The 19,468-nt window shown below is 44.6% G+C and overlaps 1 protein-coding gene across 2 annotated transcripts; it reads left to right on the top strand.

Moving 5' to 3' along the window:
* The first annotated feature begins 3,288 nt into the window (after positions 1-3,288).
* On the top strand, positions 3,289-18,115 carry LOC128766405 (NACHT, LRR and PYD domains-containing protein 12-like). 2 transcript variants are annotated; one of them, XM_053878017.1, is made up of 14 exons: positions 3,289-3,540; positions 4,037-4,172; positions 5,209-5,287; positions 5,361-5,498; positions 6,120-6,198; positions 6,326-6,545; positions 6,704-8,498; positions 8,571-8,744; positions 9,751-9,924; positions 10,765-10,941; positions 15,853-16,026; positions 16,125-16,298; positions 16,425-16,471; positions 17,064-18,115. In XM_053878017.1, exons 2-14 carry the CDS (start codon positions 4,139-4,141, stop codon positions 17,600-17,602), a joined length of 3,804 nt encoding a protein of 1,267 aa, XP_053733992.1. In that variant the 5' UTR covers positions 3,289-3,540; positions 4,037-4,138; the 3' UTR covers positions 17,603-18,115. The 2 variants fall into 2 exon arrangements, with proteins under 2 accessions (XP_053733992.1, XP_053733991.1); XM_053878016.1 differs by having other exon boundaries at positions 3,289-3,567; positions 17,064-18,114.
* Positions 18,116-19,468: the final 1,353 nt, after the last annotated feature.

The raw sequence follows: 19,468 nt of genomic DNA, 5'->3' as shown, positions 1-19,468 counted from the left end.
CCCTAGTTTTGATCATTTTGTGCATTTCTTCATCACATGCTCAAAAGGAATGTTCATCCATGACAGGCACCTGCAGGTCACCTGTGGATGGATGAGGGCTCCTCAGTAGAACGACTGCGTGTGATACACAACAATGTGCTGAATAAAGAATCACAAGCGTTTGGAACTCGATCATCTGTAACAAGCTGAAAACACTGGTCACTGACGCTGCTACTCTGAAACAGCAACAAGCCCATCACACGGTCAGTGGATGTCAGCTCAGATGGCTTTGGAGCAGTTCTGTGTCATATGTGCTCTGCCCTGAGGCCTTCACTATTGGTTGAGCCACTTTGAGGCGCTGTCCTCCGCCTGAGACTTCGATCGAGGCTCTCCGGCCAGGAAGCCATGTAACACCTGTCACTGGGCTAAACTCTCCACTCAATAGTCAACAGAAACACAGATGGACTTGAAGCAAGTTACGACACACACCAGAGACGGATCAGCACCTCCGTCTGTTCTCGTCCTTCCACTTAAGCTTTGTCGATCTTTATGAATCATGATGCCTTTCCAGGTTTAGTGCGAGGAAATGCAAGTATAAAAACTGAAATCAAAGCCATGAGAACATGTAATTCCCTCGTTCCAAACAGAATAATGTTGTAGCGATCTGGACGCCCGATGGTGCAAAGGATTATGGGAGAGTGGTGAGGTGTGACTGTCACTGACTTGTTGTCTGGCTGAATGATCAACTTGCAAAGTGCTGAGAAGAGATTCATCATGTATGATCTGGTGGGCGCTTCGTGGATGGATTTAATATTTCAATTATGATTAATAATGACTGAATCATTATCACATCTGGAACAAGCTCTTAACTAAACATCAGAGGTTTGATCGATGTTTACATTTTTATCTCTCCTGTTCATTCAGTATTTATTTTTAAATTATTATGTGTGGTACAGGATCATTGTTCATATTGATATCAAACCCCATGACATTAAAATATTGTGTACATGAATGTTTCTGTATAGATCAGTGTTTTTCACCCGCTGTGTCCTGAGAGTCAGATGTACCGTGGGAAAGGAGCCAGTTTCAGCTCATTTTTCCAGAGATGATTTTCTCACTTTTTCCTTTAGGACTAACACTGACCAGAAACTTACAAGTTCGTCTCAAAAACTTACGTGAGATTGTGATAAAATCGAAAGTTAAACTAAATACTCATGATGTATTTTTGCCATATTGCCCTTGGGCAACAGAAATACAGTCTGTTTTTAATACATGGCTGAAAAAGGCATCAGTTTTAAATTCTTCTATGAACAAGTTCTATTCACTGCCTGCAGGGGACAACATTGTGAACTAATATCTGATATTATTTTTTACGATTAAATTGTGTATTATTGTGTATATTGAATTCATGTTTCGAATGAATCAAAAAGGCCATCTAATCTCATCGAATCTAACATTGCACTGACTTGTAAAGCAACTCACTTTCCTTGCTCCTGCGATGCACAGGTGACAATCTAGAGCAGCTGAACTCCAACAGCAGTGTTTACAGGCTGACGCACACACAGCGAGCACAAAACAAGCCTGTGGAACAGCAGTTTCTCTTTCTTAACTCTGTGTCTATTGATGCGTATGGAATGGAAACTGAGTCCTTTCTACCTCTATTCTTTGCACTTTCTTTCATGTCCATGCTGATTCTCCTGCCACTAATGTCAGTCAGCAATGTTGATGTCTAGTTGTTCAGTGACAAACGTGTCGTGTGATATTGAATCATGGATGGATTGTTAAACACAGTCGTGGCTTTGGCTGAAGCCCAGAGCCCTGGTGAAATATTGTTACTCGTGCGATTAAGTAACTGAAACCCATTTCCTGAAATGTGCCAAATCATGAACAACCATCGACATTCTTGATGCCACAACCTCAAAGAGCAATATGAAATTCATCTGTCGTTCGAAGCTCTGCATGACTCCAAAATGTATTGAAGTACTGTACAGTGATGACGTCAGTTCTACTGAAGTACATGGTTTATTTATGTCAAGCAGACATGTTTCTTTGTCAAGGAAAACTTCTTTTTTATTTAATAAAGTTTTATCCTGCGTGTTGGAGCTGATCTGTGACTGTTGAATTGTGTGGACCACCGGGGGCGCTGCACTTCAATAAAGCTTATTAGCGAAATGGTAAGTGTGTCACAGTTTTAAGACGCGGTTGAAAGTGACATCAGAATCAGAATCAAATTTATTGCCGTGGTCAGTGGGGATCCCACTAACAAGGAAAGTGTTTTAAAATAAAAAATAAAATAAAGGCTGATCACAACTTTAACAGTCTGATATATGTATTCACTTTGTTCATTGAAAAAAATCCAGAGTCTCATAACCACCAGAGGAACCTTGGCCAAGGCACAATTGTGCTCAGTCAAAAGTTTAGTTTGTGGCAAACAGTAGCGACTGACACTCGGACAAGACAACTAGTTCAATTGGGAGGCCTCCAGCAGGAGATCGCTGAGCTGAAGAAGAAAGATGCTGAGCTGCAGTAGCTGTTACTCACCGACAGTCACTTGGTCTTTCTCCAGAACTTGTCTCACACATAAGAAACGAGTGGCCACAGAGGATGCCTGAGTTCGCACCACTGCGTGCGTTCCATTCTGCCTGCAACTCCGCAGAGGCCCGTGACATTCTCATCACGGGGGCGTGAGATAAAACTACCGGCCAGGTTCAGAAACTGTTGACAATTGACTGTATATTTGGTTGCACGAGTTCTGTTGAAAAAAAAGGGCAGAATAATCCCTTTCAGACTGAGGGTAGTCGACCCCGATGATGTCTGATGTTCGAAAAATACTATAGTTTAGTTGATTGTGTTCCCTTTTCATTTAACATACGCATTTCAGTCTGAACATTTAAGTTGGTTACATTTTCCTAAAAGGGGGAGATGTAGTGAGAATTGTATTGTGTCCTAATGTGATTGCCGTAGTGACGGACGACGTGTGTGTCAGTACATAGACACCGGAGCGGGTTTTCCGTTCGGCAGAAATCCACGTGTGCTGCCTGTGAGCTGTTGTGACTCAAATAAATCATAGAAACCAACACGGCACGTCTCTTCTCATGACACCTCCACTCAAGTGTGTGGTTCAACGACCTAATAAAAAAAACACAAGCCACAGCGAATTTAATTTAATTTTGCTTATTTGTGAGCACATAATCGACGTCAATAAATAAGTGGCGACAGTTCGCCTCAGCAGATACTGAACATGCAGCTTTGGTGCCCCCTGGTGGCTGCGGGGCGCATATACCAGGAAGAAACGGCCGTGGAGTCAAGTGCACGTCGATTGTCTGTGTTTGCATTATTGTTCGAGACAAACTAGAAATACAGCAAGTTATTTCAACACTTGACTTCTGTATTAAACTGTTGGAGTGCACCTAAGTGTATGACCTACGTTTATCATATAAAGTTGAACTTCCTGTTGATCAGACGGTGACGCACTTGGAGGAAAGTGAAAGTGAAGCCGAAGTTCTCTGCACTTGGGTTTGTTTGACTGACGGAAGATTGAGAGAGGACTCGGCCGCAGAGGTAAACACGGCATCGCAGTAGGCAACGGTGAGTTTGTCCAATAGTGACGTCACAGTTCACCTGAAGCTTCAAACTTGCAATTCTTGCGAGATGGACGTAAAATAAAAGGACGCCGCCAATGTTGCGTCATTCCGGATTATTCCCTCTTCACTTTAGGGAATAACCTGAATCCAATCGTTATCAATTGTTCCTTTGACATAAGAACTGAATGAGTTGTGACAATTTATTCACACGAAACGCGTCACTGTGCGAAAATGCGAGCGGAAATGACATACCATTTCCCGCCAGTAGATGTCAGTATTTGTGTGCTGTGAAGACCGCGTTTTTCTTCACGTATTGTGCTTCTCACAGGCGACTCAAGTCAACTGTTGAGTCCAGCTTGGATTTGTTTAGATTTATTTTAAATCTCACTCCAGGCGACACACTCGTCACGAGCGGAAGTGTGGTGTGGAATGCGAGTACAAACACAAACAACACCTCTGTTCGTCTTTTACAGGACACAGCAGCTCGCGCACAGGGTGAGCTCCATCGATGAACGAGTTTCTGTGAGCAGAGCAGAAGAAGAAGCTGAGCTCAGCTGGAAGCTCCACCTCCAAACATGGACACAAGTCAGAGCAGAGAGCTGCTCCCAGGTCAGTGACCTCCCACCTGTCCACACACGAGGAGCGAATGGATGAGTCATGTCACAGCAGCCAAGTAAACACTAGACTCTACATAAAGTGGTGAAGCAGCCACATGTTGCTGTGTTTGGCAAAGGTTTCTACAGGAACTACTTCGACTAGTTCAACGAGACATTTCATCATCAGCTGGTTCCTTCATTGTTCATTGTTTTATGATTGTTTCTTGTCAATTGTTTGTTCATCGTTCCATAAACAAAGTAGTAGTGTTGCTGCGAGCTATTTTGTTTCAATATCATCACCAAAGCCCAAACAGAACCACACCATGTGTGAGATTCTTCAGATGAAGTTTGGACTCCTGATCCAACCAGAGTTCACGTCAGCGTGAGGGAACAGTGTTTCCTCATTGTTGCTCTCTCTTCTAGCTGCACTAGTAACAGATGCAGCTTTCACCTCGACAGCATATTCTCTGAAACATGAGCAACAGCTTGCCACTCGAATATTCCTAATAATTTTGGAAGAAAAACAGTTGAGTGGCAGACAGAAGATTCTACTAACACCATGGGAGGAACTGAGGCTGTGTCACACATTCTAAACCATGTCACTGACTGAAGTGAAATAGACACCAAAGACATAGACATCAGAATGAACAGGTTCACAGTTGGTTCATCAGGAAGTAATACAAGAGGTTCAGTTCACTTTTGCCCCCAAAGCCTGACAACACTGTCCTATATAGTGTGGAGGATGGGGTGTTGTGCGTGAACCAACTGAACCACCTTTCTGAAACTGGCCCTGATGCAGCTTGATTGCCATTGACATTGATGTCCACTTCATTTTAAAAAAAGAGCAACACACACACAACTCATTTCCACATGAAGTAACAAAGTGTGGTCGTCTTTAGATTTCTGTAGTTTGAAGCCAGGAATGGTCAGAAGGTCAGCATGAAGTTGAGCTGAGACTGAGATCAGTGAAGAACCAGTGGCTCTGATGAGCAGCAGGTTCTTCCAGCCACCATCAGACCTCACCATGATGCTGCTGTGTTTGTGTGAAGGTGTGGACAGAGAGGAGGAAGCTCCTCCCTCTAAAGCCCCTCTGGGTGAGGACCATGGCAGCCAGACCAGAGCTCAGAGGTGAGAAGATCAGTTCTCCTGTCAGAGCTCCAAATACTTGAAACCATTTTCACACTGCAACTTCTGTCTTCAGATCAGAGACACTCACATCAGAAGCTGCTGGACGAGGACACGGACCTGGACCTGCTCCCAGCTGTGTGTCTCTGAAGACTGACAGGTCGATGCATTTTTCTATTGATTTCAAAGGTGGACTAGAGCCTTCAGAAGAGAGGTGAGGGTTTCCTGTCCCGCTCCACTCATGTGATTGTTGAGTCTGTACAAATTTCTCTGAGGCTCCGTCTGCTTGGACTGAACTGATGTTCACCAGCTTCATCTCAGTTGATATGTCAGCATGGACAACAATAATGCAGCTAATAACTGCTGCTGTCAGACAGACAGCTGCTGCTGGACTCAGAAAGAATTCTTCATTCACTGGATCATTCATCTGTTGGTGGAGAAGGTTTGAGTTGTTGTATCAAGCAGCAGAATTCTAAACAACTTACTAAATTCTTATCCTCCAAGTCTTCTGGGAGCATTTTTATGAGATCAGATGAGACTGTCTTCATTCTTCCCACTATCTGGAAATGCTGGTTGTTATGGCAGGATCTGGTGTTTATTCAACTGGAGTCAAAAGTGCTGCTCCACGACGAGGAAACTGCACATTCAAGAGAAGAAGCAGTGAACTGAACTGATGAAACATGAACTCATGACTGAAGTGTGTGACAAAGTTCACGTCTGTTTCATCTGGTTTCCATGAATCTGGAGCTAGATTGTTCCGTTTCAGCTGAGCTGCACTTGAGTCACAGTCTGAGTCTTGACCTAGAGCTGATTTACTGCCTGACGTTCTTCACAGAGAGGATCAGCAAGTCTCAGATGTTCTGAGTCTCCAGCGTGTCCAGCAGCATCAGACAGATCTGGACTCCACACTTCAGGTGTGTTCAAGTAGCTCCTCCTGCTAACTACAACAGATGCTAACTCACCAGTCAGGATTCTGGTCTCCTCTGAAGGTCAGCAGGTTTTCTTTCTGTCACATGATCATGTCATATGTTTGTGTTTCAGCTGCTTGAGGAGACAGTCATGACCCTGGTGAAGAAGGAAGTGAGGAGAGTCCAAAGGTTCCTCAGTCCAGATGATCCCAAATACCAGGATGATGAGGAAGAGGTGAAGGTGACGTGTGATGAGGAGCAGATGAGGAGCAGCAGAGAAGCTTTCCTGGACTTCATCATGAACCTCCTGAGGAGCATGGAGGAGGAGGAGCTTGCTGGTCGAGTGTGGAACAGTAAGAGGATTTGAAACTTCAACCTGCTGAATGTGAATCCTTCAGTCTAAAAGTCCTTCTGAGCTGAAATATCTGGAGCTGATGAGAAGAATGATCTGGAGCTTGATCAGCTTCACCTTCCAGAATCCTTTGATCATGTGACTCCTCTCTTCACTCAGGAAGTGCTGCTGCAACGTGTGCAGGACGACTGAAGAGGAGCCTGCAGAAGAAGTTCCACAGTGTGTTTGAGGGGGTGGCTAAAGCAGGAAACTCCGCCCCTCTGAATCAGATCTACACAGAGCTCTACATCACTGAGGGGGGCACAGACCAGGTCAACCAGGAGCACGAGGTCCGACAGATCGAAGCAGCAACCAGGAACCAGACCAGAGCAGAAACTACCATCAGACAAGAAGACCTCTTTAAAGCCTCACCTGAGAGAGAGGGACCAATCAGGAGCCTGCTGACGAAGGGCGTGGCTGGCATTGGGAAGACCCTCCTGACACAGAAGCTGACTCTGGACTGGGCTGAAGACAAAGCCCACCAGAACTTCCAGCTCATGTTTCCTTTCACCTTCAGAGAGCTGAACCTGCTGAAAGAGAAGAAGTTGAGTTTGGTGGAACTTGTTCATCGCTTCTTTCCTGAAACCAAAGAATCAGGACTCAGCAGCTTTAGAGGAGTCCAGGTTCTGTTCATCTTGGACGGTCTGGACGAGTGTCGACTCCCTCTGGACTTCAACAGTCGGGTCCTGACCGAAGCTACAGAGTCCACCTCAGTACTCGTCCTGCTGACCAACCTCATCAGGGGGAAGCTGCTTCCCTCAGCTCACCTCTGGATAACCACCCGACCTGCAGCAGCCAATCAGATCCCTCCTGAGTGTGTGGACATGGTGACAGAGGTCAGAGGGTTCACTGACCTCCAGAAGGAGGAGTACTTCAGGAAGAGGTTCAGAGATGAGGAGCAGACCACCATCATCTCTCACATCAGGAGCTCACGAAGCCTCTACATCATGTGTCACATCCCCATCTTCTGCTGGATCACTGCCACAGTTCTGGAGGACATGTTGAAGAGCAGAGAGACCAGAGAGCTGCCCAAGACCCTGACTGAGATGTACATCCACTTCCTGGTGGTTCAGGCCAAAGTCAAGAAGATCAAGTACCATGAAGGAGCTGGGGCAGACACAGTTTGGGATCCTGAGAGCAGGAAGATGATTGAGTCTCTGGGAAAACTGGCTTTTGAGCAGCTGCAGAGAGGAAACTTGATCTTCTATGAATCAGACCTCACAGAGTGTGGCATCGACATCACAGCTGCTGCAGTTTACTCAGGAGTCTTCACACAGATCTTCAGACAGGAGAGAGGGCTGTACCAGGACAAGGTCTTCTCCTTCATCCACCTGAGTCTTCAGGAGTTTCTGGCTGCTCTTCATGTCCACCTGAAGTTCTTCAACTCTGGAGTCGACCTGCTTGATTCACAACAAACATCTGTACTGACAAGACTCTTTAGAATCAAAAGTGTTCCAGCACATTTCTACCAGAGAGCAATAAATGAAGCTGTAGAAAGTCCAAATGGACATCTGGACTTGTTCCTGCGCTTCCTCCTGGGTTTTTCTCTGCAGAGCAGCCAGAGTCTCCTTCCAGGTTTGTTGACACAGACAGGAAGTAGCTCCTGGACCCGTCAGCACACAGCAGAGCTCATCAAGAAGAAGATCAGTGAGAAAGTGTCTCCAGAGAGAATCATCAATCTGTTCCACTGTCTGAGTGAAGTGAAGGACACTTCTCTAGTGGAGCAGGTCCAACAGCAGCTGAGATCAGGACGTCTCTCCACAGATCAACTGTCTCCTGCTCAGTGGTCCACCCTGGCCTTCATCTTACTGTCCTCACAGGAAGATCTGGAAGTGTTTGATCTGAAGAAATACTCTGCTTCAGAGGAGGCTCTTGAGAGGCTGCTGCCTGTGGTCCAAGCTTCAAAGGAAGTTCTGTGAGTGGATCAAATGATGATGATGATGTGAACTGAACATGAGGGTTTGATTTCCTTGTTCTTTTTATTCAGACTGAGAGACTGTGAACTGTCAGGGAGAAGTGGTTCCCTTCTGTCCTCAGTCCTCAGCTCTCCGTCCTCTCGTCTGACACAACTGGACCTGAGCTACAACAAGCTGAAGGATCCAAGAGTGGAGCTACTGTCTGCTGGACTGAAGAGTCCACACTGTCACCTGGAGACTCTCAGGTCAGAACTCATCATGTGTCCTGCTTCAGAGCTGAAATATGAAAGTCAGAGGTGGAGACTCCAGCTTCAGAGAGTCACAGTTTTCTCATCAGTTTGCTCTTCAATGCAGCAGCTGATTCTCAGTGGCATCAGTCTCCAGCAGGTTCCTCCTGCAGTCATGTGACTGTGACAGGTGCACATGTGATGATGAGGACTCACATGAAAGTGGACCAGTTGTTTTATCACTCTGTGGGGTAAACGTAACAAGTCCTCATCGTATTGAGTTCAAGAGGAGAGGGTTGATAAATCGGTCCAATAAAAAAATCTCAGACGCGTACAACAATGCAGACGTCAGGGACATTAGCTGGTGAAGGTGGGATGAGCTGTCGGGCCAGGCCTGATAAAAACCCATTTCTACTGCAGGCTTGTTTGACCTGGGTCCACACACCAGGACGACCCGATCATAGTGCACAAAACTACCATCCTGACCCACTGATCCCAGTCATTTTAGCTGCAGAATAAAAGCAGCTTCACAGTCCTGAGCCTCTGAAGGAGAAACATCAAAGTGGATCGTCTCTAAATTCTCCTGTCATGTGACTGCTGCAACAATCAGTCTGATCCAGTGGATCATGACCTTGAGGAACTTTTTCAAAGTCAAACCTTTCAATTGCTGACAAATGACAGATTCCTGAGCAGGAAACTGGAAAGAGAGAAGTGAGAACAGATTTCCCCCTTTACAGTTGGTTTGTGATGTCACTTCCTGTTGGAGCAGCTGGATAAATATAAAGTCTCCTCTTTATCAACAACACCCCCAATATTTTGTTCCTCTTTCATCTGCTTTGTGTCTTTGTCTCCATGTTTAATCACGTTGATCCTGACTGATATAAACTATTTGAAGCAGTCTAATGTAATGACGATCTTCTGAGTGGAAAGAGTTCAGTGTGTCCGCCAATAAAGAGTTTAAAGTCTGGTGCAAACAGAGGTTTGAAAAAGTCTCACTTGTTGATGACTATCGTCTCTTTCACAGCCTGAGCTGGTGTCAGCTGTCAGAGAGAAGTGGTTCCCTTCTGTCCTCAGTCCTCAGCTCTCCGTCCTCTCGTCTGACACAACTGGACCTGAGCTACAACAAGCTGAAGGATCCAGGAGTGGAGCTGCTGTCTGCTGGACTGAAGAGTCCACACTGTCACCTGGAGACTCTCAGGTCAGAACACATCATGTGTCCAGCTTCAGAGCTGATTATGATCTGAACTCAGAGGACACGTCTGACAGCGGGACAGATGTGAGGCTCGGTGTAATAAAACAATCTCTGCATCAGTTTGGGTGACAAACAGAGCAGGACAGACGCGTACAACAATGCAGACGTCAGGGACATTAGCTGGTGAAGGTGGGATGAGCTGTCGGGCCAGGCCTGATAAAAACCCATTTCTACTGCAGGCTTGTTTGACCTGGGTCCACACACCAGGACGACCCGATCATAGTGCACAAAACTACCATCCTGACCCACTGATCCCAGTCATTCTAGCTGCAGTATAAAAGCAGCTTCACAGTCCTGAGCCTCTGAGGGAGAACCATCAAAGGATCGTCTCCACATTCTCCTGTCATGTGACTGCTGCAACAGTCAGTCTGATCCAGTGGATCATGACTTTGAGCAACTTTTTAAGGTCAAATCTTTCAATTGCTCACAAAGGACAGATTCCTGAGCAGGAAACGAGAAAGAGAGAAGTTAGAACAGATTTCCCCCTTTACAGTTGATCTGTGATGTCACTTCCTGTTGGAGCAGCTGGATAAATATAAAGTCTCCTCTTTATCAACAACACCCCCAATATTTTGTTCCTCTTTCATCTGCTTTGTGTTTTTGTCTTCATGTTTAATCAAGTTGATCGTGACTGATATGTACTGCTTCAAATATTCCAACAATAATGTGATGATGATCTTTTGAATGGAAAGAGTTCAGTGTGTCCTCCAATAAAGAGTTTAAAGTCTGATCCAAATAGAGGATTGAAAAAGTCTCACTTGTTGATGACACTCGTCTCTTTCACAGCCTGAGCTGTTGTTTCCTGTCAGAGAGAAGTGGTTCCCTTCTGTCCTCAGTCCTCAGCTCTCCGTCCTCTCGTCTGACACAACTGGACCTGAGCTACAACTATGACCTGAAGGATCCAGGAGTGGAGCTGCTGTCTGCTGGACTGAAGAGTCCACACTGTCACCTGGAGACTCTCAGGTCAGAACACATCATGTTTCCAGCTTCAGAGCTCAAATGTGAAAGTCAGAGGTGGAGACTCCAGCTTCAGAGAGTCAACAGACCATCATTGAGTTGGATGAGATTGTGCTGAAAAATACTGAATTAAATCAATGCAACACATGGTGAATGAACTGAACCCTGAGTTGGATGAGATTGTGAAGCAGAAGAAAATTATTTCCATCCCACGTTCCAGCAAACACACAGCAGCATCTTCCATCTCCATGTGATTTCAGGGATCAAAAGGACCAGAGAGAAGAAAGTATCTGGTCATATCTGCCCCTTTTTAATGAGCCAGTCAGAGTGTCAGCTCTGCAAGATCTAAGGAGTTTATGTGCTCTCACACTCTGACGCACTACAGGAGTCTCCTGGTCATCAACATCCGGAACAGCCGTCTGGTCATTGGTTGAGGAGACTGAGGTCCAGAACAGGTCTCCACTCTCCTGTCTTCTTGGGTACCAGAAAGTACCTGGAGTAAAACACAGTTTAGGAGGATGGCTTTGGCACTAGCTCGGCTGAGCTGAGCCGTCAGAGAAAGTAGGGCCCCCAAACTTGTGACAGTTAGGGCCAGAGGCAACTCGGGCTGCAGTGTACCTTGATCCAACGCTGCAATTCTCCTAAGATGGAGACCCGAGGGACCGGCCCAATCGTCCTCAGAAAGGGATGAGTCTGTAGATGACGATTGACAGACAACAGAATCACAGACAGACATCGCATCAAACATCGCTCCAGGGAAGTGAGAAACAGAGCCAAGATACCCTGGCTACCCTGGAACGTTGAGTTCAAGTGTTCTGCCCCAACATAAAACCGGCATGAAACATCAGGAGTTTGCAAGCGAAAATACGACCCAAAAAAATTATCTTCACTCTTCGTCACTAATTGTATACTGGAGGAGAGCCATTTTCACCTGTAGAATGATCATTAAGAATGAAGCAACTAACGTAGGAACGTAACGTACACTGTCTTTATGGCGCCACAGGGTGGTACATTTTTACAGCTGCACGTTATTTTGTCAGCGTCTTGAGTCCTCTCAATTTACATGAAAATTACAAGTGGACAAAACAGATACTTCAGTCTGACTCTGAAATGAGACCTTTGTGTCACTCAAATGAGTATGTGGTTTCGCTGTACAGATGTGTTTTAATACTAATACAAACGTTTGAATTGTGTACTCAGCTCACACAAAATACTGGAGAACACTTGGAACACAGTTTCAATACAGTCATAATCAAGACAACACACAAATGCAGTTTGTTTTTATTGTCAGCCTCACATTCATTCACTTCTAATGAAGCAAAGGCTTCAAGACTGTGAACTCTGAAGGAGAGAACAGTAAAGTTAGCAAGTTAGACTTCAATTCTAAAGTGCAAATGTGGTCACATTGTCATTTTTGTTACAATGTGCAATACATAGACTTTTAATAAAAGGCTTTTAATCATGAAAACATCATTTATTCTGACAAATATATATCTTGTTTCTACATCATCATGACGTATTTCATCCAAATGTTTTTCACTATCAATCTAAAATGACGAAACCATATTCATTATGAATTATTATATTAATATTATGCTCGGTTAACATCAAGCTCAAAAATATTGATAAAGACACAAATGAAATTACAGACCTGTTGCATCACAACGATGTAATATAATATGATAAGGTAATATGTTAAGAGCATATTCAATGGTCGGCTTTAAAGAAGTCTCTCTTACTTCCAGTGTTGTGGAACACTTGGCTGAAGTTCTGTGGCCTGTTTGAGATACAAGCGAAATGGTTGATGGGCATGTGTTAACGTTGAAGATGGGCTGAACTCAACGTTGAGTCGCTTAAGTGGGCAGGACCCTCGAGCTCAACGTGGGTGGAGCTCAAACTTCCCCAAGTAAGGTTCTGACGTCAGTGATAAGGAGGCAGAGAGACTGTTACTATTCTGCTCGGTCCCCTGAGACGATGTCAAACAAAAACTAATTTTTGAAGCCGGAGAGCTGCGCTCGAGTTCGCATTGACCGGAACCAGAAGAGAACTTGGCGGGTGATAAACCCTAATTTTGGGAAGAGAAGAAACAGGCCCGACACCAAAGTAATGCATCTTATTTTTATTCAAGCTAGACTTTGGTTTAGATGCATAGTTTTAGATACAAAGTTTTCTTTCTACGTGATTGGTGAGAGCGGCCGACTGGTCTCTGCGAGAGGACCAGCGATGATCAGAGCGGCTATGACTTCAGTCTTACCCTGTAAAATAAATAAATACATACATAAAATAAAATAAATCAATAAATAAAAATAAACAAAACAACGATCAACGAAATTTAAAGTTTAAAGTTCAACCAACATTTTTGACGCTGACCCTTCTCACTCTTTCTCTTAGCAGACGCTTGACGGCAAATGTTTCGAGGGTGTCATGAGAACAACCTGTATGATAAAAAAAGACACAATATGGATTTGTACAAAAATAGATCTAAATGTAATACTTCTCTGAGCAAATGATCATACATTAGTTCAACAATCAAAACATACTTAATCACCATGCAGCGAGAGATAAGTCTTGTTATTGTTCACAAACATGGAATCTTGTACCAGGGGTCAACGCAGATTGCTGAAAATAAAGATTCTGTTCCACGGCATCTCATCAGCCGTTCAACAGCTCACACACAGACACACACTCCAAACGTACTTTTTTATCGCTTCTTTTTTTTGTCACAAACCTCTTACCTCTTATCTGTAAAACAATTTAAAGCATGTTAAAAGAAAAAATGTTACACTATTCAAGCAATACATGCAATTTGGAAAATAAAGTGCATATTGTTTTACAGCGAATTAACACCAATTCATGCATGCAGTGACTCACATATACCCACCCATCTCCAGCGCATTTGTAGTAGACGTAGAGGCCATCTCATCCACTGGTCCACCAATCGGATGAGATTCAAAGTGACCACGTCCTCATCGCTTTGCTGTCTCTAATCTTTGTTAAACCAATGGTTTTCTTCTTCTTTTTTTTTTTGTTTTGTTTTGTTTTTCACTCCTGTGTATTCTGCCTCTGTGCAACCACAAACATACAGTCAAAAATCAAGTTCAATAAATTAAATTATTGATTTTAATAAAAATAAAAGTGAATGAGAAAAATCCTCTTCTTCTTCTTCTTCTCTCTCTCTCTTCTTCTGCCGCTTATCCGGGGTCGGGTCGCGGAGGCAGCATTCGGAGCAGGGAAGCCCAAACTTCCCGGTCCGCACAAACCTCCTCCAGCTCCTCCCGGGGGATCCCGAGGCGTTCCCAGGCCAGACCGGAGACATCATCTCTCCAGCGAGTCCTGGGTGAGAAAAAAAAAACATTAGACATTCTCTGAGAAAAATCCTTTTGGAGAAAATGTCCCTCAGCTGAACCAGTCAAAAACAGAAAAATGAGTCTTTCCCTCACCAAACTCTCCGACCCTCCCTGATAACATCCTCAGTCCCTTGTCTAAAACATAACTCTGGCAGCTTGAAGTCTCTGCATCGTATTTGACTCTTGACGATTTCCTCACAGTAAAGAGCACTTCAGTTCATTTCCTTCAGTTAGAAATTAAATCTAAACTGTAACCCATGCTCTTGCTTTACAAAAACGAATTCATGCCTTCATATTCTCCCGCCTGGACGACTGCATCTCTCTCCATACTGGCTGCTTCACAGCTCAGCAGCCAGGCTTCCAATTGGCTCCAACAGACGGCAGCACATCACTCCAATGTCTCTGCACTGGCTCCATTTCCACTTCAGAATCCACTTCATTGTCAAGGCTCTTTCGTTCTGGAACAGCCTGCCAGTCGAGATCCAAAAATGAGGATGTCCAATAATGTCTCTGTACAGTAATTTGTAAACAGTCTCCTAAAACGCACTATACAAATCAAGTTGTTATTATCACTATAGTACTTGCCGTCACAAATGGCCTCATAAATTGTGGACATCTTTGACAGATATTGTCTGGACACACTTGATAAGTGGCAGCGTGGCATTAAGATGTCAAAGGTATCCCCATTTTTCTTTTGTTTACCCAAAAAAAGGTTTGGTTTATTACCAGCGCATTGAGTTTTTCAAGCTTTAATATAAAAGAAAATGAATCTGAAAAAAATAAAAAAATTTTGAAATCCTAAATACAATTTGAAACAAAACAAAAAAAAACCCACATCTTTATGTTCCTAACTTGAATGAAAGTAATAATAATAATAATAATTTCTAATTCTATTACTTTTTTTTCTATTCAAATCTCGATGGCAGAGGTATCCCTCCATAGGACCAGTGGTCAGCAAGTGGAGGCTTGTGGGTCCAGATGAATCAAAACCTGCTGGTGATGAAATGCTAACACTCAGCTGCAGAGCTAACGCTGTGGTTTCATCACTCAACACTTCAACACTGTAACAATGGACGACGACAAAGTCTCTAGTCTGAAGTCCTGTGTCTCGAGTGTCCACCATTCTCACTGCCAACAGTCAAAAACCACCCACACGGGGGCGCTGCAGTGCAGTGATTCCAGGATGCTGACTGGATGATTTCTGAATCCTTGGTCATGTTCCAAAAATCCAGCATCATTCACTGACGTCACAATAGTTTGTGTGGAAATCTGCTCTTCTACAGAAGCTTTTCCTGCTCCATATTAGAGAGGGAGCTGACGATAAAGTCTCCTTGTTGACAACAACACCCCCAATATTTTGTTCCTCTTTCATCTGCTTTGTGTTTTCGTCTTTACATTTAATCAAGTTGATCCTGACTGATATAAAAGTGCTTCAAATATTCCAACAAAAATGTGATGATGATCTTCTGAATGGAAAGAGTTCAGTGTGTCCTCAAATCAAGAGTTTAAAGTCACAATAGAGTGTTAGTGTAAAAGTCTCACTTGTTGATGACGCTCGTCTCTTTCACAGCCTGAGCAGGTGTCATCTGTCAGAGAAAAGTGGTTCCCTTCTGTCCTCAGTCCTCAGCTCTCCGTCCTCTCGTCTGACACAACTGTACCTGAGCTACAACAAGCTGAAGGATGCAGGAGTGGTGGTGCTGTCTGCTGGACTGAAGAGTCCACACTGTCACCTGGAGACTCTCAGGTCAGAACACATCATCTCCTCTCTTCAGTTCTCCTCAACAACTGGATGGTTCCTCTGCTCTCATGATTCTCTTAAACACTGTTCCTCCTTCACCACAGTGTGTCAGGGTGTGGGATCTCAGAGAGAGGCTGTGCTTCTCTGGCCTCAGCTCTGACCTCTAACCCCTCCCATCTGAGAGAGCTGGACCTGAGCTTCAACCACCCAGGAGGACCAGGACTGGAACTGCTGTCTGCTGGACTGGAGAGTCCAGACTGGAGGCTGGAGACTCTCAGGTATGGACAGAGCAGCAGAACTGACTGACTGAGCTCCAAAGAGCTTCAGCGGCAGGAGATAATTGTCCTGAAACATCTGAAGTCACATGGATTTGCTCTCGTCCTTCTGCCTCTTTCTTCCTCCAGGCTGGATCACTGTGGACCACAGAGGTTAACATCTGGACTGAAGAGATGTAAGTCTGTATCTCATTGCTTCATGAGAACTCCTCGACTCTGTCAGCTTCTAGTGGAGCAGCTGTGATGTTAGTGACGTCATGTGACCCTTGGATCTGCTGCTGGAACTTGTCTTCATCAAGTCCAGGTCACTGCACAGAACACTGCTCACCAACATGGTGTCCAGCAGCAGCTCGTGAGGAGCCTCCGTGCAGATCTAGTAGCAGCACTGTGGACTTTCCTCATCATCCAATATTGATTCATTCACTCTCTTCAGTCTTTGACTCCAGAGTCTCAGGAGTTCTGAGCATCATCATTTTCCCTAAACTAGACCGATGTTAGCGACAGGCTAGCTTAGCCCCTGACCTCACACGGAGAGACTTGTGTCTTTCACATGGGACATCAGCTGCTCCAGATTATTCTGGGATGTTCTAGTCCTCCTGGTTCTTCTCTTGAGGTGGCCCCAGTCTCAGATGACTGTTGACCTGACACAGTTTGGTCAACATGATCTCCACTGTATCTCATGTTGACCAACAGAGCAGACAATGTCTGTCTCTTGAAGAGAAGGTCTGTTCTTCCTCCATCATCACCACGTGTGTCTTCTTCTCTCAGACTTCCGTCCACTCTCACTGGACCCAGACACAGCTCACCGGCGCCTCCTACTGTCCAACAACAACAACATGGTGGAGCTAGTGACGGAGGATCAGGAGTATCTGGACCATCCCGACAGGTTTGAGCGGTGTCCTCAGGTGATGAGCAGAGACGCTGTGACTGGTGTCTGTTACTGGGAGGTGGAGTGGAGAGGAAGAGTTTCTGTGGCCGTGACTCTCAGGAGAGACGGAGGGAAAGAAGACGAGTCTGAGTTTGGACAGAACCGTTATTCCTGGAGTCTGAGCTGCTCTGATGATGCTGGATATAAGTTCTGTCACAATAAGAGAGAAACTGTCATCGAGAGCCCAGAAGTCTCTCACAGAGTTGGAGTGATGATGAACGCACCTGCTGGATGTTTGATCTTCTACAGAGTCTCCTCTGGAGTCCGGACCCGACTCTACACCTTCTTCACCCCCACTGAACCTCTGTACCTGGGATTTGGACTCGGAGAGGTTCCTGGTTCTGGTTCCTCAGTGTGTGTGTGTGACCTGAGTGTGTGAGTGTGTTCCTCCAACAAACTGGTGTTACTGGTTCAAATCCCCATCCAATCAGCTGACAGTGAGGAATGAATCTGCTTCTGAAACAAATGAGTTCTTCTGCAGAAAAGAACAAAAGAATGTGAGATGTTTGAAGAAGAGAAACTTTGTCTTTCATCACTCTCCTTCTTTCTCCTGTGAACTTCTTCACGTCCTGCTCAGTGGTCTCTTCCTGCTCCTTCTATCATCACTGTGTTCAGTCCCTGAAAGACTCCTCCAAGTCTCCATCCTCATGTGAAGAAGACTTCAGCACATTCTCAAACCAGTCTGTCCTTCTTCTTCCCTGTGGACAGATCACATGACAACAATCTTCATCCATGAACTCTTGAATGGTCAGTCGACCTTCAGTGAAGAGTTCAGATCAGCTCTGAAATATCTGATTGAATGACAACATTTGTGTGATGAACGTGTGTCGTTGATGAAACTGATCTTCTTGTAAACAATAAATGACACAAAACATTTGCATTTGTTTGTATCAGAATATTGCTGCCATTTTGAAATGGAAAAATATAACATTTGAGATTGAGTCAAATTTCAAAGGAGTCTGAAAACATTTCCCACCACTGTGAATGAACAGAAAATCTAGATTCCCCTCTGGATCTTTGTCTTTTCTCACCAAGATTCCCCACCTTGCTCGGATATTTGGTAAGTTTCACTCTCAATTTGAGGATGAAGACCTCATAACAACCAGCCTGTTCTAATTAATATTTACGCTTAAATTTAGTGAAGAGTTTTGGTCGTGTTTAGCCATCTGGTTTAGATGGTTGATGGTAAAAGGTGAGGTCACCATCGGTGAGCAGCAGTGTGGTTTCATGACAGCGCACCACAGGTGTGGTGTTTACACTGTGGATGTTTATAGCAAGGTACAGAGAAGGTCAGGAGTTACACTGGTGTTTGTAGTTCAAGAGGAAGCTTCCCAGAGTTGCCAGAGAGGAAGCATTTTGAGTTTCTTTCCTCTTTATTTCACAGCTGGATGTAGCAGTTGGTGCAACAGATCTGACTTTTGGACAGATCTGCTGTTGGTCATTCCAGAGTGTAAAGAAGGGATTTTCTTTTCTGGTCTTTTAAGATAAAATCATGAATTAGAAAATTCAGGAAAAGTGGTATTGAGGGGCAGGAATGATGAGAACTGTTCTTCTCCCTGCTCCTTTTCCATCTCTGAGAAACGTAAGTTGGAAGAAACACTGGCTGAATTGTAAGTGACGTAAGGAGAATGAAGCCATGTTATGTCATGGTCTTACAATTTGTCCTGTAAGACATTTACAATGTGTTAGAGGAGATTGAAATGAGCATTCTTTCTTTTGTGATGATACTCCATGGAAACAGACCAAGTTGTTCATGACTAGTAATAGCTGCACGTCTTAAACACTTCAAGCTTCCCTGGATGTGTTATTGTTATTGTGTTATTGGTCAGTTTCCTCAAGTGTTGATCAACAAGTTGCATCACACCACTGTTTCAAAACTGAATCCTGTTTCGGGATCCTCAACAAGCCGACTTTATATCCACGGCCTCCAGCTGTCCATCACACTGCAGCCGTCGGGATTCCACCCTGGTGTGAGTGTGTGTGGTCTGCCAGCTGATCTGGACCTGGACACCAGCATCACTGTCGTCCAGGCCACTTCCACCGCCACGTTACTTCGTGTCACTGCCCCTAATTCTAATCCCCTGATTCTAATGGAAGATCAACTGTGTTGTCTGTAAACACCAACGTCTCTCATTGATCGATTTGTTTACGCTCCAGTGCTAATATTTAGTGCACAAGCTTGATTTGCACAAGCGTCGTGCTAGAGCATGACAGCGCCCCTACAGTCGTGCTATATGTACTACAT

The sequence above is a fragment of the Synchiropus splendidus genome, chromosome 10, assembly GCF_027744825.2.
Source record: "Synchiropus splendidus isolate RoL2022-P1 chromosome 10, RoL_Sspl_1.0, whole genome shotgun sequence".
Taxonomy (NCBI): Eukaryota; Metazoa; Chordata; class Actinopteri; order Syngnathiformes; family Callionymidae; genus Synchiropus; species Synchiropus splendidus.
Note: the sequence above shows the minus strand (reverse complement) of the source record. Positions and strands in the feature narration are given on the sequence as shown.